The sequence below is a fragment of the Agelaius phoeniceus genome, chromosome 36 (assembly GCF_051311805.1).
Source record: "Agelaius phoeniceus isolate bAgePho1 chromosome 36, bAgePho1.hap1, whole genome shotgun sequence".
In the NCBI taxonomy this organism is placed as follows: domain Eukaryota; kingdom Metazoa; phylum Chordata; class Aves; order Passeriformes; family Icteridae; genus Agelaius; species Agelaius phoeniceus.
Genome location: NC_135300.1, coordinates 463,545 through 487,662, shown reverse-complemented (window position 1 = coordinate 487,662; position 24,118 = coordinate 463,545). Strand labels below are relative to the sequence as shown.

Here is a 24,118-nt window from a genome sequence, read left to right as displayed (position 1 = left end):
CCCGGTGATTTGGGGAGGGGTCTCGTTAATTTGGGGAGGGGTCTCGTTAATTTAGGGAGGGGTCTCGTTAATTTGGGGAGGGGTCTCGTTAATTTGGGGAGGGGTCCCGGTGATTTGGGGAGGAGTCCCGGTGATTTGGGGAGGGGGTCCCAGTGATTTGGGGAGGGGTCCCGGTGATTTGGGGAGGGGTCTCGTTAATTTGGGGAGGGGTCCCGGTGATTTGGGGAGGGGTCCCGGTGATTTGGGGAGGGGTCCTCCCCCCACTTCCCCCTTCCCCCCACCCCCCACTTTGGGGCGTTTTTTAAGTCAGTTTTGGGTTTTTCACTTTATTTGCACCAATAAACGGTTTTTTTACAGGAAACATTTTAATTAAAATGTAAATTTATTTCTGGGTTCGGGGGGGTGGAGCTTGAATGGCCACGCCCACATTCCTCGGAGGAAGCTCCGCCCACTCCACCGAGCCATCAGCACCGGCCACCAATCATGGCGCTCCTCCTGAGGCCCAGAGAAACAGGGGGAAACTGAGGCACAGGAAAGGGAAACTGAGGCACAGGGAATGGGGAATGGGGAGGGAAACTGAGGCACAGAAAACATCTCCAGCCAGTGGTAAACTGAGGCACAAAAAAGGGAATGACAGGGAAACTGAGGCACAGATAAAGGGGGAGAAAACTCCAGCCAGTGGTAAACTGAGGCACGGAGAAAAAAAACCCATAAAGGTTAAACTAAAAATAAAATTAAGTAAAAAATAAAATTAAAAAAATAAAATAAAAAGCATTAAAAATAGAAAAATTAAAAATAAAAATTAAATAAAAAATAAAATAAAAAGCTTTAAAAATAGCAAAATTAAAAATAAAGGTTAAAAATGAAATTTAAAAAAAATTTAAAAATTAATAAATAACAGAACCAAAAACTGTAAAGTGCTCTAAAGTACCGTAAAAGTTCCATAAAAGGAAGTGCTGAAATGCATGACTGTCGTAAAATTGTTCTTAAAATATAAAATAAAAAGCTTTAAAAATAGAAAAATTAAAATGAAAAGTTAAAAAATAAAATAAAAAACATAAAATAAATGCTTTAAAAATAGAAAAGCTAAAATTAAAAATTAAATAAAAAAATTAAAAAATAAAATAAATGCTTTAAAAATAGAAAAAACAAAAATTAAATAAAAAATAATATTAAAAAAATAAAATAAATGCTTTCAAAATAGAAAAATTAAAAAAATTAAAAATAATAGTAAAAAATAAAATAAATGCTTTAAAAATAGAAAAATTAAATAAAATAAAAAATTAAAAATATAAACTAAATGCTTTAAAAATAGAAAAATAAAAAATAAAAATCAAATAGAAAATAAAATTAAAAAATAAAAAATAATATTAAAAAATAAAATAAATGCTTTAAAAATAGAAAAATTTAAAATAGGAATTGAATACAAAATAAAATAAAAAAAACAAAATAAATGCTTTAAAAACAGAAAAATTAAAATAAATGAAAAAATAAAATTAAAAAACCAGAATAAATGCTTTAAAAATAGAAAAATAAAAAACAAAAAGTAAAAAATAAAATTAAAAAATAAAATAAAAAGCTTTAAAAATAAAAATAAAAAATAAAATAAAATAAATAAAATTAATTAAAAATAATAAAAAACAAAATAAAATCGCTAAAGTGCTGTAAAGTACCATAAAAGTTCCAAAAAAGGTGGTGCCGAAATGCACGACTGTCGTAAAAGTGTCGCAAAAAGCGGCACTGCCGTAAAGCGCGACTGTCGTAAAAGGGGCCGTAAAGCGCGACTGTCGTAAAAGGTGCCGTAAAGCGCGACTGTCGCAAAACTGCCGTAAAGCGCGGATGTCGTAAAAGGTGCCGTAAAGCGCGACTGTCGTAAAAGGTGTCGTAAAGCGCGACTGTCGTAAAAGGTGCCGTAAAGCGCGACTGCCGTAAAAGGTGCCGTAAAGCGCGGATGTCGTAAAAGGTGCCGTAAAGCGCGACTGTCGCAAAACTGCCGTAAAGCAGAACTGTCGTAAAAGGTGCCGTAAAGCGCGACTGTCGCAAAAGGGGCCGTAAAGCGCGACTGTCGCAAAAGGCGCCGTAAAGCGCGACTGTCGTAAAAGGTGCCGTAAAGCGCGACTGTCGCAAAAGGTGCCGTAAAGCGCGACTGTCGTAAAAGGCGCCGTAAAGCGCGACTGCCGTAAAGCGCCCCTTTTACGATAGTGTCGCTTTACGGCAGTTTTACGACAGTGTCGCTTTACGGCACCACTTTTTATGGAACTTTTATGGTACTTTACAGCAACTTTACGGATTTGATTTTGTTTTTTATTAATTTTTAATTAATTTTATTTTTTTAATTTAATTTTTTTAATTTTTATTTTTATTTTTCCGTATTTAAATCTTTTTATTTTATTGTTTTAATTTTTTTATTAATTTTTAGTTTTAATTTTTCTATTTTTAAAGCATTTTTAATTTTTTTTTATTTTTATCTTAATTTTTAGTTTTGATTTTTTTTATTTTTAAAGCATTTATTTCATTTTTAAATTTTATTTATTATTTAATTTTTAGTTTTCATTTTTTATTTATAAACTATTTTATTTTTTTAATTTTATTTCATTTTTATTTTTGCTTTATCTATTTTTAAAGTATTTATTTTTTATTTTTTATTTAATTTTTATTTTTTATTTTTCTATTTTTAAATATTTTTATTTTATTTTTTAATTTTATTTTTATTTAATTTTTATTTTTAATTTTGTTATTTTTAAACTATTTATTTTTTTTTTTAATTTTATTTTTTATTTCATTTTTACTTTTTGCTTTTTCTATTTTTAAAGCATTTTTTTATTTTTAATTATAATTAATTTTTAGTTTTGATTTTTTTTATTTTTAAAGCATTTGTTTTATTTTTTATTTTATTTTTATTTTTGATCTTTCTATTTTTAAAGCTTTTTTTCAATTTTTTTTTACTTTTTAGGTTTAGGTTTTTTTATTTTTAAAGCATTTATTTTATTTTTTATTTTTTATTTATTTTTAGTTTTGATGTTTCTATTTTTAAAGCATTTCTTTTATTTTTTTATTTTCATTTTTATTTAATTTTTAGTTTTGATTTTTCTATTTTTAAAGCTTTTTATTTTTTTAATTTTCTATTTTATTTAATTTTTTATTTTCCCATTTTTAGAGCATTTATTTTATTTTTATTTAATTTTTATTTTTAATTTTTCTATTTATAAAGCTTTTTATTTTATTTTATTTGGTTCTGTCCAGACCAACTCAAGCTGGTGATTTTGGTGGTGTTTGAGGGTCTTGCAGTTACCCCAATTAATAGGTAGAGATGATGTTTGGAGACCACAGTGTTACAGGTAGGGGTTAAACAGTTTTTTAGGGTCTTTCAGGTGATTTTTCAGGGATTTTTAGGGATATTTTAGGGCTTTTTTTGCAGGAGTCTTTTAGGAATTCTCTGGAAATGTTTAGGATACCTTTAGGGCTTTTTCAGGGCTTTTAAAATAATTTTTAGGGTGTTTTAATGACTGTCTTACCGGGGCGCCCCAGCCACCCAAGCCACCCCATGCTGGTGCCGCAGACTCCAGCCCAGCCTCCCGTCAGCGCCGCCCGTGGTCGCTTCCCCTCTCCTGCCGCTGCCGCTGCATGACGGGCCGAGCCGCGCCTTCCCCACCGCACCCTCCCGCTTCAGAGCTGCTGGATGGCGTGGCTCCGCCGCCTCCTGCAACCACGGACGTCCCGGCGTTCCCTTCCACGGCCGCAGCCGCAGCCCCATTCCCGTTCCCGCAGATCCGCCGCCTCCTGCACCCCCCGGCCCGCCCGCCGCCATGATGACTGCCTGCGCTGCCCTAGTGACGGAACCCACGCATGCGCAGTTGCTACAACCCCAGCACCAGTGATATCACTCCATGCCACCTCATCGAACCACAGCGCTGCTTCCGGGATCAGCCGCATGCATGCGCAGTTCTATCTCCACAGCCCCGCCGCCGCCACCCCGCCGCTGCTTTCACCGCAGCTCTGGTACAGCCCGGTCCCAGTTCCGAGCCGCTGCGTGCTGCTGTCCAGCCACAGCCGGCATCCCTGTGCCCTGTCACGCCGCTCCCGCCGCCACCGGGTCCGAACACAGCACCACAGCAGCGGAAAACTGCAGCGGCTTGCGTGTATCCTTCCGCGCCCCTGCCGCTGCCGGACCTTGATGCGGCACAGCCGCATCACCGAGAGATCCCTCCGCGGGGCGTAACCCTTCACCGGGCAACGAGGAGGAGGAGGAGGAGGAGGAGGAGGCTGGAACACGACAGCTGCTGTAATAAATACAGGGCAGGCAGATAAATCCCATTCAAACACGGAATCCTGAGTCTGAACGGAATTTATGCATCGTGTATGAGGTGTGTGAATATGCAACAGGTTAGTGCTTGTAAGGGTTAATCCTCTGTTAACGGGGGGTCCCTAATCGGGCTCGTGCTGCCCAGAAAAAGGCACCCGGACGCCCGAAACTCTTTGTTTTTGTTGTCTCAAATCGTCCCAATTCAAATTATCCAAATTATCATTGCTCTAATTGTTATTACTATTTTTGTAACCATTTTATAACGGTTTTATGCAGACCTTCGTGCCCTGGTCATGGCAGAGCTGACCGCTGACCCTCCTGATGATCAGAGTGAAAATCGAGTGAATTTACCTTTTTTTTTGGGGAGGGGGTCCCCAAATTAATTATTTTCATTATTTTTATTTCCACCCCCCCCCCAGGATGAAATCGGCCGTTCCAGCCCCCCCCAAGCCCCAGAATGGGCTGGACCTGGAGCGGCTCAAACTGGAACCGGTGTGGGGGGGGTCTGGGATTTTGGGGAGGGGTCTGGGATTTGGGGAGGGGTCTGGGAATCTGGGGAGGGGTCTGGAAATTTGGGGAGGAGTCTGGGAATTTGGGGAGGAGTCTGGGATTTGGGGTGTCCCAAATTTGGGGAGGGGTCTCTGACGCGAGACAGGGGGAGGGGTTTCAAGCCCCTCCCCTCTCGCTATTTAATTATTAACAATTATTAATTATTAAATATTAATTAGTGCCACACTGTGCCCCTTCCCCCCCCATCACCGTGGGGGAGGGGGGGAAAGGGGAGCCCCTCCCCCACTTTTCCCCCTCCCCCCTCCCCCACTTTGGGGCGTTTTTTAAGTCAGTTTTGGGTTTTTCACTTTATTCACACCAATAAATGTTTTTTTTTTTCACGGGAAAAAAATTAAATAAAAATGTAAATTTTTTGTGCATTGGGGGCGGGGCTTGAGTTACCACGCCCCCGACCCTCAGAGGAAGCCACGCCCATTCCACAGACCAATCAGCACCCGCCCACCAATCACGGCACTCCTCCTCAAGCGGCCCTGCCCCATCGCCTTGGCCACGCCCACTGCAAAATGACCATGTCCCAACTGGCCACGCCCACCCTCTGAGTTAGCCCCGCCCCTTAAAGGCACAGAACAGAACACACAGAGCGGCTTTAATGAGGGGGGGCGTGGCCTGTCACAGCAGGGGCGTGGCCTGTCACAGCAGAGGTGTGGCCTATCACAGCAGGGGCGTGTCCAGATCCGGTGGGGGCGTGTCCAGATCCAGCAGCGCCATTCACAGCTTTGGTGGGGGCGTGGCCTGAGCTTCCATTGGAGTGTCCAACCCCATTCTGGGCGTGGCCTGAGCTTCCATGGGCGTGTCCAGCTCCACCCTGGGCGTGGCCTGAGCTTTCATGGGTGTGGCCTGAGCTTCCATGGGCGTGTCCAGCTCCACCCTGGGCGTGACCTGAGGTTCCCTGGGCGTGTCCATCCCTTCCCAGGCCATGCCCCGCCCCTCCCTGGGCTTGTCCCTGGTTATGCCCCACCCCTCCCTGGGCGTGTCCACCCTGGGCGTGTCCACCCTGGGCATCTCCCTGGTTATGCCCCGCCCCTCCCTGGGTGTGTCCCTCTCCACCCTGCTCAAGCCCCGCCCCTCCCTGGTGAAGCCCCGCCCCTCCCCGCCCCCGGAGCGCCTCCAGCTCCCTCCGGAGCTCGTCCAGGTGCTCCCGGAGCTCCTGCAGGGCCCGGTCCAGGTGCTCCTCGCGCCGCCGGCCCTGCCCCGCCTGCCGCAGGTACTCCAGGTAGAGGCAGAGCCCGCCCACGCCGAACACCAGCGCCTCCCCCAGCAGCTCCGCCCCCAGCTCGGCCGCCGCCTCCTCGTTCAGGGGCTTCACCGAGGCCCCCCGGAAGCCCAGGAGCCGCATCTTGGTCCGCATCTCCACCCAGTGGTAAACTGAGGCACGGGAGAGAAACACGGGGAAACTGAGGCACGGGAGAGAAAATGGGGAAACTGAGGCACGGGAGAGAAACGGGAATGAGGGGGAAACTGAGGCACGGGAGAGAAAATGGGGGAAACTGAGGCACGGGAATGGGGGAGCATCTCCACCCAGTGGTAAACTGAGGCACGGGAGAGAAAATGGGGAAACTGAGGCACGGGGAATGGGGGAGCATCTGCACCCAGTGGTAAACTGAGGCACGGGAGAGAAAATGGGGGAAACTGAGGCACGGGGAATGGGGGAGCATCTCCACCCAGTGGTAAACTGAGGCACGGGAGAGAAAATGGGGAAACTGAGGCACAGGAATGGGGGAGCATCTCCACCCAGTGGTAAACTGAGGCATGGGAGAGAAACAGGAATGAGGGGGAAACTGAGGCACGGGAGAGAAAATGGGGGAAACTGAGGCACGGGAGAGAAACACGGGGGAAACTGAGGCATGGGAGAGAAACGGGGGGGAAACTGAGGCACGGGGAATGGGGGAGCATCTCCACCCAGTGGTAAACTGAGGCACGGGAGAGAAAATAGGGAAACTGAGGCACAGGAATGGGGGAGCATCTCCACCCAGTGGTAAACTGAGGCACGGGAGAGAAACGGGAATGAGAGGGAAACTGAGGCACGGGAGAGAAAATGGGGAAACTGAGGCACGGGGAATGGGGGAGCATCTCCACCCAGTGGTAAACTGAGGCACGGGAGAGAAAATGGGGAAAACTGAGGCACGGGAGAGAAACGGGAATGAGGGGGAAACTGAGGCATGGGAGAGAAAATGGGGGAAACTGAGGCACGGGAGAGAAACGGGAATGAGGGGGAAACTGAGGCATGGGAGAGAAACAGGGGGAAACTGAGGCACGGGAAAGGGAAACTGAGGCACGGGGAATGGGGGAGCATCTCCACCCAGTGGTAAACTGAGGCATGGGAGAGAAAATGGGGGAAACTGAGGCACGGGAAAGGGAAACTGAGGCACAGGAATGGGGCAGAATCTATGGGGGAGCATCTGCACCCAGTGGTAAACTGAGGCACGGGAGAGAAATGGGGGGGAAACTGAGGCACGGGAATGGGAAACTGAGGCACGAGAAAGGGAAACTGAGGCACGGATAAAGGGGGAGCATCTCCTCCACCCAGTGGTAAACTGAGGCACGGGAGAGAGGGGGGAGAGAGAAACTGAAGGCATGGAAAACAGGGAGGGAAACTGAGGCACAGGAGAGGGGGAGTGGTGGTAAATCCCCCCCAAAATCAAGCCCTAAATCGCCCCAGATCAGCCCCCAGATCCCCCCCAAAATCAACCCCTAAACCCCCCGAATCTGCCCCCAGATCCCCCCCAAATGCAGATACAAATTCTCCCCAGATCCCCCTAAAATCCAGCTACAAATCCCCCCAAATCCAGCTAAAAATTCCCCCCAAATTCAGCCACAAATCCCCCCAAAATCCAGGTACAAATCCCCCCAAATTCAGCCATAAATTCCCTCCAAATTCAGCCACAAATTCCCCCAAATCCAACCATAAATTCCCCCCAAATCCAACCACAAATTCCCCCCAAATCAACCCCCAGATCCCCCCAGATCCAATCATAAATCCCCCCCAAATCCAGGCACAAATCCCCCCAAATCCAGCCATAAATTCCCTCCAAATCCAGCTACAAATCCTCCCAAATCCACCCACAGATTCCCCCCAAATCCAGCCATAAATTCCCCCAAATCCAGCTACAAATCCCTCCAAATCCAATCATAAATTCCCCCAAATTCAGCTAAAAACTCCCTCCAAATCCAGCAAAAAATCCCCCCCAATCCAATCATAAATCCCCCCAAATCCAGCCATAAATTCCCTCCAAATCCAGCTACAAATCCCCCCAAATCCACCCACAGATTCCCCCCAAATCCAGCCATAAATTCCCTCCAAATCCAGGCACAAATCCCCCCAAATTCAGCCATAAATCCCCCCCAAATTCAGCCACAAATCCCCCCAAATTCAGCCATAAATTCCCTCCAAATCCAGCTAAAAATTCCCCCAAATTCAGCCATAAATCCTCCCCAAACCAACCCCAGATCCCTCCAAAATCAAACCCCGGATCTCCCCCCAACAGAGCCACAAATCCCCCCATAAAACAACCGGAAATTCCCCATAAATTCAGCCACAAATCCCCCATAAAACAACCACAAATCCCCCATAAATTCAGCCACAAATCCCCCATAAATTCAGCCACAAATCCCCCCATTAAACAACCAGAAATCCCCCATAAATTCAGCCATAAATCCCCCATAAATTCAGCCACAAATCCCCCATAAAACAACCACAAATCCCCCATAAATTCAGCCATAAATCCCCCATAAATTCAGCCACAAATCCCCCATAAAACAACCACAAATCCCCCATAAATTCAGCCATAAATCCCCCCATAAAACAACCAGAAATCCCCCATAAATTCAGCCACGAATCCCCCCCAAAACCGACCCCGGATCACCCCAAATCAAACCATAAATTCCCCCCAAATTCACCCATAAATTCCCCCCCGAGAACCCCCCAAAATCCACCCCCAGACCCCCACAGCAGCGTCCCCCCAATGTCCCCAATGTCCCCAAAGGGTCCCAGACCGCTCCCACCCCCAAACCGTGCCCAGAGCGGGGTCCCCCCCATGTCCCCAGGTGTGCCCAGGTGTCCCCACACCCCAAGGAGGGGGTCCCAGGCCAATTCCCCCCCCAAAAGCCGAACCAGGACAGGGTCCCCCCATGTCCCCAGGTGTGCCCAGGTGTGCCCAGGTGTCCCCACACCCCAAGGAGGGGGTCCCAGGCCAATCCCACCCCCCAAAGCCGAACCGGGACGGGGTCCCCCCATGTCCCCAGGTGTGCCCAGGTGTGCCCAGGTGTCCCTAAACCCCCGTGACCCCTCAAGGGGAGGGTCCCAGGCCAATCCCACCCACAAAAGCCGAACCAGGACAGGGTCCCCCCAGTCCTGCCGGTGTCCCCAGGTGTGCCCAGGTGTCCCCAAGTGTGCCCAGGTGTCCCCAAACCCCCGTGACCCCTCCCAGGGAGGGTCCCAGGCCAATCCCACCCCCCAAAGCCGAACCGGGACGGGGTCCCCCCATGTCCCCAGGTGTCCCCAGGTGTCCCCTCAGTGTCCCCAAGTGTCCCCAGGTGTCCCCAGGTGTGCCCAGGTGTCCCCACACCCCAAGGAGGGGGTCCCAGGCCAATCCCAGCCCCAAAGCCGGCCCGGGACAGGGTCCCCCCTTGTCCCCAGGTGTCCCCAGGTGTCCCCAGGTGTCCCCAAACCCCCGTGACCCCTCAAGGGGAGGGTCCCAGGCCAATCCCACCCCCCAAAGCCGAACCAGGACAGGGTCCCCAAGTGTCCCCAGGTGTCCCCAGGTGTCCCCAGGCCCCCTTGACCCCTGTCCTTCCCTCCAGGGAGGGGTCCCAGGCCAATCCCAGCCCCAACCCGTGCCCGTGTCCGGTTCCCCCCCAGCCCAGGTGTGTCCCCAGGTGTGTCCCCAGCCCAGGTGTGTCCCCAGGTGTCCCAGGTGCGCGGCACTCACGCTGCGCGGGGGGCAGGCAGATGTAGGTGCGGAAGAAGGGCGACGCGCGCGCCCCCGCCTTGATGCGCGCGGCCAGGGGGCGGCTGAGCTGGCGCGCGCCCAGCGTCAGCAGCTTGGCCAGCGGGAACGCGCCCGCCACCATCCTCCCGGCCCCGCGCGCGGAGATGACGTCACGGGAGGCGACGGGGGGGGCGGGGAGAGTCGGGACACGCCCACCTTGTTTCCGTCCTTCCTCCCCCCCCACCTTTGTCCTGGTTGGCGCCCCCTGGCGGACGAGCGGACCCCGCTTGGATGAGGACACGCCCCCTTGGCTCGCGGACACGCCCCTTTTTAAAGCTGGGATACGCCCCCTTGTGTTGGGGATACGCCCCCCCCCTTGTTTTGGGGACACACCCACACGATTTGGGGGTGTCGGGGGATACCTGGGGGACACCTGGACCCCCATGGTGACATTGAGACCCCCATGGGTGACACCAGGACTCCTCTGGTGACACTGGGGGACACCTGGGTGACACTGAGACCCCCCTGGTGACACTGAGACCCCCGAGGGTGACACCAGGACCCCCCTGGTGACATTGAGGGACACTGGGGGACCCTCCTGGTGACACTGAGACCCCCGTGGGTGACACCGGGTGACATCGGGACCCTCCTGGGTGACATTGAGACCCCCGTGGGTGACACTGAGACCCCCCTGGTGACATTGAGACCCCCGTGGGTGACACGGGGACCCCCCTGGTGACACCGGGTGACACCGGGACCCCCCTGGTGGCACCGAGGCCCCTCCCAGGGGCGGTCCCCGCCCCCGCCGGTGCCACCCGGGGGTGACAGAGCCACGCGCGGAGCCGGCGCCGCTGGCACGGGGACATCGAGGGGACGCCGGCGACAACTCCGCGGCCACCAGGGGCCACCAGAGGCCACCCAGGGCCACCTGAGGCCACCATGGGCCAGCAGGCGGCGACCCCCGGCCCGCCGGGAGCAGAGGTGAGACCCCCGCCACGTCCCCCGGTGTCCCCACTGTCCCCACATGCCCCTCGATGTCCCTCCATGTCCCCCAATGTCCCCGCGCTGTCCCCCCTCCCTCTCCCGCTGTCCCCCACTGTCCCTCAATGTCCCCTCTGATGTCCCTCCCTGCTGATTGATGTCCCCACTGATGTCCCCACTGATGTCCCCATTGATGTCCCCACTGATGTCCCCTCTGTCCCCACTGATATCCCCCCACTGTGTCCAGCTGTCCCTCATTGTCCCCACTGATGTCCCCCTTGCTGCTGTCCCCATTGATGTCCCCTCTGTCCCCTCTGCTGTTCCCGCTCTGTCCCCGCTCAGTCCCCATTGATGTCCCCGCTGTCCCCTCTGTCCCCACTGTCCCCTCTGTCCCCTCTGCTGTCCCCAGGAGTGCTCCCCCCCTCTCTGATTGATGTCCCCTCTTGTCCCCATCGCTGTCCCCTCTGTCCCCATTGATGTCCCCAGGAGCGCTCCGCCCAGGCCACCGTTGTCGCGTGGCGCCAGTACCGCCAGGCGTGCGAGCTGCACCTGCGCCTGGCCCCGCCCCCGCCAGGTGAGACCCCGCCCACGCCCCGGGGACACCCCGGGGACACCTCGGGGACACCTCGGGGACACCTCGGGGACACCTCGGCGACATCCGTGTCCCCTCAGGACCCGTCTGCAACCGCAGCTTCGACCTGTACGCGTGCTGGGGCGACGCTGTCCCCAACAGCACGGCCACTGTCCCCTGCCCCTGGTACCTGCCCTGGTACCACCGAGGTAACGCCGGGTGGGGACAGCGAGGAGGGGACAGCGAGGAGGGGACAGCGAGGAGGGGACAGCGAGGAGGGGACAGAGAGGTGACAGCCGTGTCGCAGTGCAGGGCGGGGTGGTGGCGCGGCGCTGCGGCCCCGACGGGCGCTGGGTGACAGACGACAGTGGCAGGACCTGGCAGGACAACTCGCAGTGCGAGGACCTGGCGCAGGTGACAGCGCTGGAGGTGGGGACGGGGAGGGGACAGGGAGGGGATGGGGTGGGGACAGGGAGGGGACAGCGTGGGGACAAGGAGGGGACAGGGAGGGGACAGGACAGGGAGGGGACAAGGAGGGGACAGGGAGGGGACAGAGAGGGGGCAATGAGGGGACAGCGTGGGGACAATGAGGGGACAGAGAGGGGATGGGGTGGGGGCAATGAGGGGACGGGGAGGGGACAGGGAGGGGACAGGGAGGGGACGGGACAGGGTGGGGACAGGGAGGGGACAATGAGGGGGACAGAGAGGGGACAGGGAGGGGATGGGGTGGGGACAAGGAGGGGACAGGAAGGGTCAGAGAGGGGACAAGGTGGGGACAGGGAGGGGACAGGGAGGGGACAGGGAGGGGATGGGGTGGGGACAGGGTGGGGACAATGAGGGGGCAATGAGGGGACGGGGTGGGGACAATGAGGGGACAGGGAGGGGACAGGGAGGGGACAGGGTGGGGACAATGAGGGGACAATGAGGGGACAGACGGGACAGGGAGGGGATGGGACAGGGACAGGACAATGAGGGGACAGAGAGGGGACAGGGTGGGGACAGCGAGGGGACAATGAGGGGGACAGATCGGGGACAGGGAAGGGACACGGCGGGGACAGCGCGGGCGTCGCGGCGCTGCGGGTGACAGCGGGGTCACAGCGCGGTGACACCGCGGGTGCCACCCCGCGGGGCGGTGCCACGTGCCCGTGTCGCGCTCCGTGTCGCCGGGCGTGTCACGCTGTGTGTGTCACGCTGTGTGTGTGTCACGCTGTGTGTGTCACGCTGTGTGTGTCGCACCGCGCTCCGTGTGACACCGGGTGGCGCCCGGCGCCGCGCTGTGCTGGCACATTGTCACCCCCCGTGTCACCCCCCGTGTCACCCCCTGTGCCACCCCCGGTGCCACGCTGTGCTGGCACATTGTCACCCCCCGTGTCACCCCCCGTGTCACACCCGGTGCCACGCTGTGCTGGCACATGTGTCACCCCCCGTGTCACCCCCGGTGCCGCGCTGTGCTGGCACATTGTCACCCCCCGTGTCACCCCCCGTGTCACCCCCCGTGTCACCCCCCGTGCCACCCCCGGTGCCACGCTGTGCTGGCACATGTGTCACCGCTGTGCCCCGTGCCCCGTGTCCCCTGTGCCATGGCGTGTCCCCTGCCGTGTCCCCTGTGCCGTGTCCTGTGTCCCTCTGTCCCTGTGTCCCCATGTCCCCCGCCGTGTCCCATGTCCTTTTGTCCCCTGTCCCCTGTCGCTCCTGTCCCCGTGTCCCCTGTGCCATGCCATGTCCCGTGTCCCCTGTCCCCATGTCCTCTGTCCTGTGTCCCCCTGTGTCCCCTGTCCCTGTGTCCCGTGTCCCCTGTGCCATGCCATCCCCATGTCCCTGTGTCCCCCTGTGCCATGGTGTGTCCCCTGTCCCCCTGTCCTCATTTCCCCGTGTCCCCATGTCCCCCTGTCCCCCCCGCCCGGTGTCCCCGTGTCCCCTGTGCCGTGTCCTGTGTCCCCGTGTCCCCTTGTCCCCGTGTCCCCGTGTCCCCGCAGCGCCAGGTGTGGCTGCTGGAGCAGTTCCGCCTCCTCTACACCGTGGGCTACTCCCTGTCCCTGGTGTCGCTGCTGCTGGCGCTGCTGCTGCTGCTGCTGCTCAGGTGGGGACGCACCTGGGGACACCTGGGGACACCTGTGGGGTGTGTCACACCTGGGGACACCTGGGGACACACCTGGGGACACTGTCACACCTGGGGACACCTGGGGACACTGTCACACTGTCACACCTGGGGGCTACTCCCTGTCCCTGGTGGTGGTGGTGCTGCTGCTGCTGCTCAGGTGGGGACACACCTGGGGACACACCTGGGGACACACCTGGGGACACCTGGGGACACTGTCACACTGTCACACCTGGGGGTTACTCACTGTCCCTGGTGTCACTGCTGCTGCTCAGGTGGGGACACACCTGGGGACACCTGGGGACACCTGTGGGGTGTGTCACACCTGGGGACACCTGGGGACACCTGTGGGGTGTGTCACACCTGGGGGACACACCTGGGGACACTGTCACACCTGGGGGTACTCCCTCTCCCTGGTGGCGCTGCTGCTGGCGCTGCTGCTCAGGTGGGGACGCACCTGGGCACATCAGCACACCTGGGGAGTGTCCCCCGTGTCACCCAGGCGTGTCCCTGTGTCCCCTAACCCTGACCCTGATCCATGCCGTGTCCCCTGTGTCACCCGGGGGGTGTCACCCAGGGGGTGTCCCCGTGTCACCTGCGGCAGCGTCCCTGTGTCCCCTTGTCCCTGTGTCACCCGGGGATGTCACCCATGGGTGTCCCTGTGTCCCCCTGTCCCCGTGTCCCCCAGAGATGTCCCCAATGTCCCCAGGCGCCTGCGCTGCACGCGGAACCTGATCCACGCCGTGTCACCCATGGGTGTGCCGGTGTCACCCATGGTGGTGTCACCCATGGGTGTCCCCTGTGTCCCCAGGCGCCTGCGCTGCACGCGGAACCTGATCCACGCCGTGTCCCCATGGCAGTGTCCCCATGTCACCCATGGGTGTCCCCGTGTCACCCATGGGTGTCCCCAATGTCCCCAGGCGCCTGCGCTGCACGCGGAACCTGATCCACGCCAACCTCTTCGTGTCCTTCGCGCTCCGCGCCGCCGCCATCCTGACCCGGGACGCGCTGCTGCCGCACCAGGGCCACCGCCGGGGCCACCAGCAGGGCCACCAGCCCGGCCACCCCCTGCAGCTGCTGGGACAGCAGGTGGGGACAGCTGGGGACAGCTGGGGACAGCTGGGGACAGTGCAGGGACAGACAGGGGACAGCAAAGGGACAGACAGGGGACAGCTGGGGACAGACAGGGGACAGCTGGGGACAGTGCAGGGACAGGCAGGGGACAGCAAAGGGACAGGGGGACACCGTGGGGACAGCTGGGGGACAGCTGGGGACAGCGCGGGGACAGCATGGGGACAGCCAAGGGACAGGGGGACACGTGGGGACACCACAGGGACAGACAGGGGACATCTGGGGACAGCGCGGGGACACCACAGGGGACAGCGGGGACAGACAGGGGACAGCCAAGGGACCACAGGGACAGCGCGGGGACAGCAATGTCCGGGAGGGGACACAGAGGTGGCCGGGAGGGGACAGAGGGGACACAGAGGTGGCCGGGAGGGGACAGCAGTGTCAGGGAGGGGACAGAGGGGACACTGGTGGGTGGAGGGGACACAGAGGTGGCTGGGAGGGGACACAGGGGACACAGGGGTGGCCGGGAGGGGACAGAGGGGACACTGATGGCCGGAGGGGACACAGAGGTGGCCGGGAGGGGACAGCAGTGTCAGGGAGGGGACAGAGGTGTTGGGAAGGGGACAGAGGGGACACAGCGGTGGCTGGGAGGGGACAGAGGGGACACAGAGGACACAGAGGTGGCTGGGAGGGGACAGAGGGGACAGAGGCGTGTCCAGAGGGGACACAGCCATGTCGGGAGGGGACAGAGGGGACACAGCGGTGGCCATGAGGGGACAGAGGGGACATGGGTGTCAGGAGAGGACACAGCGGTGTCCGGAGGGGACACGGAGGTGGCTGGGAGGGGACAGCAGTGTCAGGGAGGGGACAGAGGTGTCGAGGAGGGGACAGAGGGGACATTGGTGGCTGGAGGGGACACAGCGGTGGCTGGGAGGGGACACAGGGGACACAGCGGTGTCAGGAGGGGACAGAGGGGACATGGGTGTCCAGAGGGGACAGAGGGGACACAGCCATGTCCAGAGGGGACAGAGGGGACACAGAGGTGGCCATGAGGGGACAGAGGGGACATGGGTGTCAGGAGAGGACACAGCGGTGTCCGGAGGGGACGGAGGGGACACAGAGGTGTCCAGAGGGGACAGAGGGGACACAGCCACGTCCAGAGGGGACACAGGGGACACAGGTGTGTCCGGAGGGGACACAGGGGACACAGGCGTGTCCGGAGGGGACACAGCCATGTCCGGAGGGGACACAGGTGTGTCCGGAGGGGACACAGGTGTGCGGGCGTGGCGCAGGCGGGGCCCGCGTGCCGCGTGGCGCAGAGCCTGGCCCAATACTGCGTGGGCGCCAACTACGCCTGGGCCACGGCCGAGGGGCTGTTCCTGCTGCGGCTGCTGCTGGCCACACCTGCCCGGAGCCACCTGCCCGCCTTCCTGCTCCTCGGATGGGGTGAGACACCTGTGTGTCACCTGTGTGTCACCTGTGTGTCACCTGTGTCACTGTGTTATCGTGTTATTGTGTCACCTGTGTTACCTGTGTGTGCCACCTCCTGCTGGCCACACCTGCCCGGAGCCACCTGCCCGCCTTCCTGCTCCTCGGATGGGGTGAGAGAGACACCTGTGTGTCACCTGTGTGTCACCTGTGTCACTGTGTTATTGTGTTATCGTGTTACCTGTGTGTGCCACCTCCTGCTGGCCACACCTGCGCGGAGCCACCTGCCCGCCTTCCTGCTCCTCGGATGGGGTGAGAGTGACACCTGTGTGTCACCTGTGTCACCTGTGTCACCTGTGTGTCACTGTGTTATTGTGTTATTGTGTTATCGTGTTACCTGTGTTACCTGTGTGTGCCACCTCCTGCTGGCCACACCTGCGCGGAGCCACCTGCCCGCCTTCCTGCTCCTCGGATGGGGTGAGACACCTGTCACCTGTCACCTGTGTGTCACCTGTGTCACCTGTGTGTGTCACTGCATTACCGTGTTATTGTGTTATTGTGTTATCGTGTTACCTGTGTTACCTGTGTGTGCCACCTCCTGCTGGCCACACCTGCCCGGAGCCACCTGCCCGCCTTCCTGCTCCTCGGATGGGGTGAGACACCTGTGTCACCTGTGTCACTGTCACCTGTGCCACTGTCACCTGTGTGTCACCTGTGTGTCACTGTGTCACTGTGTTATTGTGTTATCGTGTCACCTGTGTGTGCCACCTCCTGCTGGCCACACCTGCCCGGAGCCACCTGCCCGCCTTCCTGCTCCTCGGATGGGGTGAGACACCTGTCACCTGTCACCTGTGTCACTGTCACCTCTGTGTGTCACTGTGTCACTGTGTTATCGTGTTACCTGTGTTACCTGTGTGTGCCACCTCCTGCTGGCCACACCTGCGCGGAGCCACCTGCCCGCCTTCCTGCTCCTCGGATGGGGTGAGACACCTGTCACCTGTCACCTGTGTCACTGTCACTGTGTTATCGTGTTACCTGTGTTACCTGTGTGTGCCACCTCCTGCTGGCCACACCTGCGCGGAGCCACCTGCCCGCCTTCCTGCTCCTCGGATGGGGTGAGAGTGACACCTGTGTGTCACCTGTGTCACTGTCACCTGTGTGTGTCACTGTGTTATCGTGTTACCTGTGTGTCACCTGTGTCACCTGTGTGTGCCACCTCCTGCTGGCCACACCTGTGCGGAGCCACCTGCCCGCCTTCCTGCTCCTCGGATGGGGTGAGAGTGACACCTGTGTCACCTGTGTCACCTGTGTGTCACCTGTGTGTCACCTGTGTGTCACCTGTGTCACTGTCACCTCTGTGTGTGCCACCGTCACTATGTTATCATGTCACCTGTGTCACCTGTGTCACCTCCTACGCCTTTGCGTCCCCCCCGCCCCCTCCCCAGGTGTGTCCCCCCCCCCCTCCCCAGGTGTGTCCCCCCCCCTCTCACCAGGTGTGTCCCCCCTCAGGTGTCCCCGTGCTCTTCGTGGTGCCCTGGGTCGTCCTGCGTTACCTGTACGAGAACGAGGGGTGAGGCCACCACCTGTCCCGTCCCCACCCCCCTCCCAGGTGTCACGGGGGCGTGGCTAACCGAGGCCACGCCCCCCACGCAGGTGCTGGGAGCGCAATGAGAAGGCGGCCGTGTGGTGGCTGATCCGCTGCCCCATCCTGGCGGCCGTGGCGGTGCGTGACGTCACCCCAGGTGTGCCACACCTGTGCCACACCTGCGCGGGTCACACCTGGGCGTGCCGCAGTCACACCCGCGTGTGTCGCACCTGCGCCAGGTGAACTTCGTGGTGTTCGTGCGCATCGTGCGGATCCTGGTGGCCAAGGTGCGCGCGCAGCAGGTGGCGCGCGGGGACACGCGGCTCAGGTGGGGACGCACCTGGAACGGGGTGGGGACGCACCTGGAATGGGGTGGGGACGCACACCTGGGCAGGTGGGGACACACACCTGGTGAGGGTGGGGGACACCAGGTCCCTGAATCTCTCCCTGGGTGTGTCCCCATGCCCGGGGACGTCTCCACGCGTGTCACCTGTGTCACCTGTGCCACCTGTCCCACCTGTGCCCAGGCTGGCGCGCTCCACGCTGACCCTGATCCCCCTGCTGGGCGTGCACGAGGTGATTTTCGCCCTGGCCGGGGAGGGCGAGGGGGGCGGCGGCCTCAGGCTGGCCCGGCTGTGCCTGCACCTGCTGCTCACCTCGGCCCAGGTGAGTGACACACCTGGGACGCACCTGGGACACACCTGGGACACACCTGGGACACACCTGGGGGGTTAATGAGGCGTTAATTGGGGTTAATTTGGGTTAATTGGGGAGGGTGAGGCTGGCCCGGCTGTGCCTGCACCTGCTGCTCACCTCGGCCCAGGTGAGCGACGCACCTGGGACACACCTGGGACACACCTGGGGACACACCTGGGACACACCTGAGGGGATTAATGAGGCGTTAATTGGGGTTAATTGGGGTTAATTGGGGAGGGTGAGGCTGGCCCGGCTGTGCCTGCAGCTGCTGCTCACCTCGGCCCAGGTGAGCCGCGCACCTGGGACACACCTGGGACACACCTGGGGGTTAATGAGGCGTTAATTGGGGTTAATTGGGGTTAATTGGGGTTAATTGGGGAGGGTGAGGCTGGCCCGGCTGTGCCTGCACCTGCTGCTCACCTCGGCCCAGGTGAGCGACGCACCTGGGACACACCTGGGGGGTTAATGAGGCATTAATTTGGGTTAATTGGGGTTAATTGGGGAGGGTGAGGCTGCACCTCCTGCTCACCTCGGCCCAGGTGAGCCACACACCTGGGACACACCTGGGACACACCTGGGACACACCTGGGGACATTGGGGACAGCGGGAAATGGGGGGTTAGTGGCGTTAATTTGGGTTAATTTGGGGTTAATTTGGGGTTAATTTGGGGTTAATTTGGGTTAGTTTGGGTTAATATGGGTTAATTGTGGTTAATTTGGGGTTTAATTTGGGTTAATTTCGGCCACTTTGGGCCAATTTGGGTTAATTGGGGTTAATCTGGGTTACTTTCGGTTCGTTTAGGTTAATTGGGGTAATTCAGGTTAATTTGGGGTTAATTTGGTTTAATTTGGGTTATTTTCGGTTAATTTGCATGAATTTGGGTTAATTTGTTTTAATTGGGGTTAATTGGGGTTAATTGGAAGTGCCAGACCCCCCCCAAAGCATCCCCATGTCCCCCCCCCCCGAGCAGGGCCTGGTCGTCAGCGTCCTCTACTGCTTCACCAACAAGGAGGTGCGTCATGTCGCGACACGGGCGGCGCCTATCGCGGCATGGGCGGGGCCTATCGCCACGGGCGGGGCCGCGTATCGCGACATGCCGCCCCCGCAGGTGCAGGCCGAGGTGCGGCGGGGGTGGCAGCGCTGCCGGATGGGGATCCCCGGAAGCCGCAGGGCCCCCCCGAGGCGACAATCGCGACAGGGGCAGCGCCCGGTGGCCGAGAGCGGCTGCTGAGGGGGCGGGGCGCACCTGGGGGCTCACCTGGGGGCGCACCTGGGCGCACCTGGGGGGGCAATTATGGGCCTGGGGGGGCAGCTGGGGGGCACCTGTGGGTGCTGGGGGGGGCGAACCCCAAGAGTTTTGGGTGCTGGGTCAATTTGGGGCGAAATCCGGGGTTTTTGGGGATTTTGGGAAGGGGGGGGACACCTTGGGGGGGACACACGGGGGACGGAGGGGGGGGGGGGGACCCCGGGGTTTGTACCCCAAAATAAACCGACCACGTGACACCCAGGGGTGCCGCCCAGTCATTTTAGGGGGGCGTGGGGGGCGGGAACTACAACTCCCAGCACGCCCCGCGCCGCGAAAAGAACTACAGCTCCCGTGATGCCCCGCGGCACGGAGAAAGCGGGAACTACATTTCCCGTGATGCCCCGCGCAGCCGCAGGCGCGCAGCGCGGCGGGCCCCGGGCGCATGCGCGGCGCGGCACCCCGGAAGCGGCCGGAGAGGCGGAGCGGCCGCGCCCGGCACGGCCCGGTGAGCGGGGGAGGGGCGGCGGCACCGGGTGGGGCCCGGTCAGAACGGGAGGGGGCGCGGGATGCCCCGGGGAGCGGCCTGGGCCTGCGGGTGGGTGGCTGGGAGCGCCCACGGGGCCTAACGGAGGGCACGGCGGGGGATCCCGGTGCGACACCGAGCACCGGCGCCGCTCGCCCGACGGGCGGGTGGGTCCGGTGTGGCCCCCAGACCCCGTTACCGCGTCCTGCCCGCCGGACACCGGCGCCGGTTCCCCCCCTCCCCCGGTTCCTCCCCCCCCCACGGGGCCCACACGGGACCGGGGGCCCGCCTGACCACGCCCCCTCACCGAGGCCACGCCCCCTCCGCGCCGCGCGCGCCGCCGTCCATATATGGGCACGGCCCGAACGCCGCGCGCTGATTGGCCGGGGAGGGGGAGCGGGGCGGGTCGTTAAACGGGCGGGGCGGGGCGTGGCCTTCGCTGGAGGGGCGGGGCGTGAGGAGGGGCGGGGCGCCGCGGGAGGGGCGGGGCTTGGGGCGCGGGAAGGTGGGGGGGGGGCGCGGCCCCGCGATGTCCCCGAGGGTCCCCCCGGTGTCCCCAAGCGCCCTCCTGGTGTCCCCAAAAGTCCCTCTGGTGTCCCCAAGGCTCCCCCCCGGTGTCCCCAGGTGCCCCCTGGTGTCCCCAGGCACCCTCCCGATGTCCCCAAGGGTCCCCCCCTCGTCACCTGCCGTCTCTCCGCAGGCCCGGGCGGCCCCGGCGGCCCCGGTGGCAGCGGCGGCGGCGGCGGCGGCGGCGGCGCTGATGGAGCCCCCCAACGCCTTCCCGCAGCTGCAGCTCTGGTGCCCGCGGCCCTTCGGCACCTTCTCGCAGAACAAGCCATGCTCCTCGCCCGCTGCCACCACCGCTGCCACCCCCGGTGCCCCCCGGTGCCCCCCGGGCTGCCGCCCCTCCGAGAACACCCCCCCGGAACCGCCCGAGCCCGGCCCCGCCGGCACCGGCACCGGCACCGCCGCCGAGGACGGGCGGGTGCTGCTGGACACTTGGTACGTCATCAAACCGGGCAACACCAAGGAGAAGGTGGCGTTCTTCGTGGCGCACCAGTGCGGCGGCACCGCCAGCGGCACCGCCGGCACCGCTGGCCGTGCCAGCACCATGAAAGTCAAGGGCAACTGGGGCAGCGACAGCTCCAAGGCCAAGCGGCGCCGGCGCTGCCACCACGAACCCAAAACTGCTCCAAACCCGCCCTGGGCGGCCGGGGACGCCCCGAAGGGTGACGGCGGCGGCGGCGGGGACGGCCCGGACCTGCTGTCGGTGGCGGAGATGGTGGCGCTGGTGGAGCGGCGGGCGGCGCTGGCCCTGCAGAGCCTGCCCCGCTCGCCCTGCGACGCCCCGGCCCCGCTGGTGCTGCTGGAGGCGCCGGGCGGCCCCGAGTGCCGGCGCGTGGCGGCCGCCGTGGCGCAGTTTGAGTCCCAGAAATCCCAGAACCACCAGCACAGGGAGCGCGGCGGGGCCAGGCCCAATGGGGTTTGCCGCGCCGGTGCCGGCGGCGGCGGGGGGCAGCGCCGGGATAGAGGGGCCCGGCAATGCCACCACCACCACCACGGGCACGGCGGCGGGGCCGGGCGAGGTGAGGATCGCCTTCCGCATCTCGAGCGGGCGCGAGGCCGCGGCGGCCGCCAGCGCGGAGCGGCAGAAGGACCAGATCACCTGCGACCTGTACCGGCTGGTGAGCCCGGCGCGGCTGCTGCTGGCCGCCAAGGGGGACAAGGACGGCGCGGGCGACGAGGCGGCCGCGGCGGCGGAACAGGGCGGTGGTGGCACCGAGGGTCCGGCGGCGGCGGCGCCGCGGGACTGCGTGTCCGGCTTCCACGTGGACGTGGTGGTGACGGGCGTGGTGGACCAGTGCGTGTTCTTCGGCAAGGACAGCGCCAAGCAGGTGACCGAGGAGACCGTGCGGCTGCCCGAGGAGCCGCCGCCGCCGGGACAGCTCTTCCTGCTGCCCGAGGAAACGGCGGCGGCCGCCACCACGGCCACGGCTGGCGGCGGCACCGGGCAAGGACAGCGGCGGTGGCGGCGGCGGGGACCCGGCGCTGTGCCGGCTTGTACCGGCACGTGTCGCACGATTTCCTGGAGATCCGCTTCAAGATCCAGCGTCTGCTGGAGCCCCGGCAGTACATGCTGCTGCTCCCCGAGCACGTCATGGTGAAGATCTTCAGCTACCTGCCCACGCAGGCGCTGGCCGCCCTCAAGTGCTCGTGCCACTACTTCAAGTCCATCATCGAGACCTTCGGGGTGCGGGCGGCGGACTCGCGGTGGAACCGGGACCCGCTCTACCGGGACGACCCCTGCAAGCAGTGCAAGAAGCGCTACGAGCGGGGGGACGTGTCGCTGTGCCGCTGGCACCCCAAGCCCTACCACCACGACCTGCCCTACGGGCGCTCGTACTGGATGTGCTGCCGCCGCACCGACCGCGAGGCGCCCGGCTGCCGCACCGGGCTGCACGACAACAACTGGGTGCACCCGGCCGGCGGCCGCAGGGACGAGGGCAGGTGAGGGTGGGACGGACGGACGGACGGACGGACGGGCGGGACGGACAGAGCGGCGCCGCGGATGCGGACGGGATAAATAACACCGAGAGAGGAACGGAAAGGGTCGAGCGTGGAAGCGTGGAAGGAGGGGATTGAGGGTGGTGGTGGCGGTGCCGGATGGGTTGGTGGCACCCAAGGGGGTGACAGCGTCCTCCAGGGTGGGCGTCCCATGGGATTAACCCGATGGCAATGTCCCCAGATGGGCTGGTGGCACCGGGAAGGGCAATGTCCCCGAGAAGGTGACATTGCCATGCAGGACGGTGTCACCATGGAGGAGAATGGGATCAGCCGGTGGTGGCGTCCCCAGATGGGACAGAGGGTGACAATGCCCTCCAGGGTGGTGTCCCCATCAAAGACAATGGGTACAAGCAGTGGTGGTGGTGTCCCTCAGAGGGTGACAATGCCCTCCAGGGTGGCGTCGCCATGGGATCAACCCGATGGCAATGTCCCCAAGAAGGTGACATTGCCGTGCAGGACGGTGTCACCATGGAGGAGAATGGGTACAAGCAGTGGTGGTGTCCCTCAGAGGGTGACAATGCCCTCCAGGTGGGACAGAGGGGTGACAATGCCCTCCAGGGTGGTGTCCCCAGGTGGGACAATGGGTACAACCAGTGGTGGTGTCCCTCAGAGGGTGACAATGCCCTCCAGGGCGGTGTCCCCAGGTGGGACAGAGGGTGACAATGCCCTCCAGATGGGACAGAGGGTGACAATGCCCCCCATGGAGAACAATGGGTACAAGCAGTGGTGGTGTCCCTCAGAGGGTGACAATGCCCTCCAGGGTGGTGTCCCCATGGGATCAACCCAATGGCAATGTCCCCAGCTGGGCTGGTGGCACTAAGGAGGGTGACAGCGTCCTCCAGGCAGTGTCCCCATCAAGGACAATGGGTACAAGCAGTGGTGGTGTCCCCAGGTGGGACAGAGGGTGACAATGCCCTCCAGGGCAGTGTCCCCATCAAGGACAATGGGTACAAGCAGTGGTGTGTCCCCAGGTGGGACAGAGGGTGACAATGCCCTCCAGGTGGGACAGAGGGTGACAATGCTCTCCAGGACGGTGTCCTCATGGAGAACAATGGGTACGAGCAGTGGTGATGTCCCTCAGAGGGTGACAGTGCCCTCCAGGGTGGCGTCGCCATGGGATTAACCCAATGGCAATGTCCCCAGCTGGGTTGGTGGCACTAAGGAGGGTGACAATGCCCTCCAGGGCGATGTCCCCAGATGGGACAGAGGGTGACAATGCCCCCCATGGAGAACAATGGGTACAAGCAGTGGTGGTGTCCCTCAGAGGGTGACAGTGCCCCCCAGGGTGGTGTCCCCAGATGGGACAGAGGGTGACAATGCCCTCCAGGTGGGACAGAGGGTGACAATGCCCTCCAGGGCGGTGTCCCCATCAAGGACAATGACATTACCCAATGGCGCTGTCCCCAGCCGCGCTGGTGGCACCAGGGAGGGTGACAGTCCCCTCCAGGTCCGTGGTCCCATAGGGGACAATGGGATCGACCCGGTGGGTGGCGCCACCAGGGAGGTGACAATCGCCCTGCAAGGTCACGGCCCCATAAAGGGACAGTGGGGAC

The 24,118-nt window shown here is 59.6% G+C and overlaps 3 protein-coding genes across 4 annotated transcripts; 2 read left to right on the top strand and 1 right to left on the bottom strand.

Annotated features, from left to right (window-relative positions):
* Positions 1 to 5,122: 5,122 nt before the first annotated feature.
* OPA3 (outer mitochondrial membrane lipid metabolism regulator OPA3) lies at positions 5,123 to 9,994 on the bottom strand. Its single transcript, XM_077193080.1, has 2 exons — positions 9,802 to 9,994; positions 5,123 to 6,238 (listed from the first exon to the last, which is right to left on the bottom strand). The coding sequence occupies exons 1-2, from the start codon at positions 9,941 to 9,943 to the stop codon at positions 5,460 to 5,462; spliced, it is 921 nt and encodes a 306-aa protein (XP_077049195.1). The 5' UTR covers positions 9,944 to 9,994; the 3' UTR covers positions 5,123 to 5,459.
* Positions 9,995 to 10,630: 636 nt separating this feature from the next.
* GIPR (gastric inhibitory polypeptide receptor) lies at positions 10,631 to 19,468 on the top strand. Its single transcript, XM_077193062.1, has 13 exons — positions 10,631 to 10,782; positions 11,269 to 11,356; positions 11,455 to 11,562; positions 11,661 to 11,782; positions 13,330 to 13,433; positions 14,372 to 14,540; positions 15,815 to 15,968; positions 17,460 to 17,520; positions 17,604 to 17,673; positions 17,775 to 17,863; positions 18,063 to 18,201; positions 19,202 to 19,243; positions 19,340 to 19,468. Exons 1-13 carry the CDS (start codon positions 10,741 to 10,743, stop codon positions 19,460 to 19,462), a joined length of 1,311 nt encoding a protein of 436 aa, XP_077049177.1. The 5' UTR covers positions 10,631 to 10,740; the 3' UTR covers positions 19,463 to 19,468.
* A 447-nt stretch (positions 19,469 to 19,915) lies between these two features.
* Positions 19,916 to 22,608, top strand: FBXO46 (F-box protein 46). Of its 2 annotated transcripts, none has more exons than XM_054653862.2 (2): positions 19,916 to 19,982; positions 20,701 to 22,608. In XM_054653862.2, exons 1-2 carry the CDS (start codon positions 19,920 to 19,922, stop codon positions 22,510 to 22,512), a joined length of 1,875 nt encoding a protein of 624 aa, XP_054509837.2. In that variant the 5' UTR covers positions 19,916 to 19,919; the 3' UTR covers positions 22,513 to 22,608. The 2 variants fall into 2 exon arrangements, with proteins under 2 accessions (XP_054509837.2, XP_077049176.1); XM_077193061.1 differs by having other exon boundaries at positions 19,918 to 19,982; positions 20,788 to 22,608.
* The last annotated feature ends 1,510 nt before the right edge of the window (positions 22,609 to 24,118 follow it).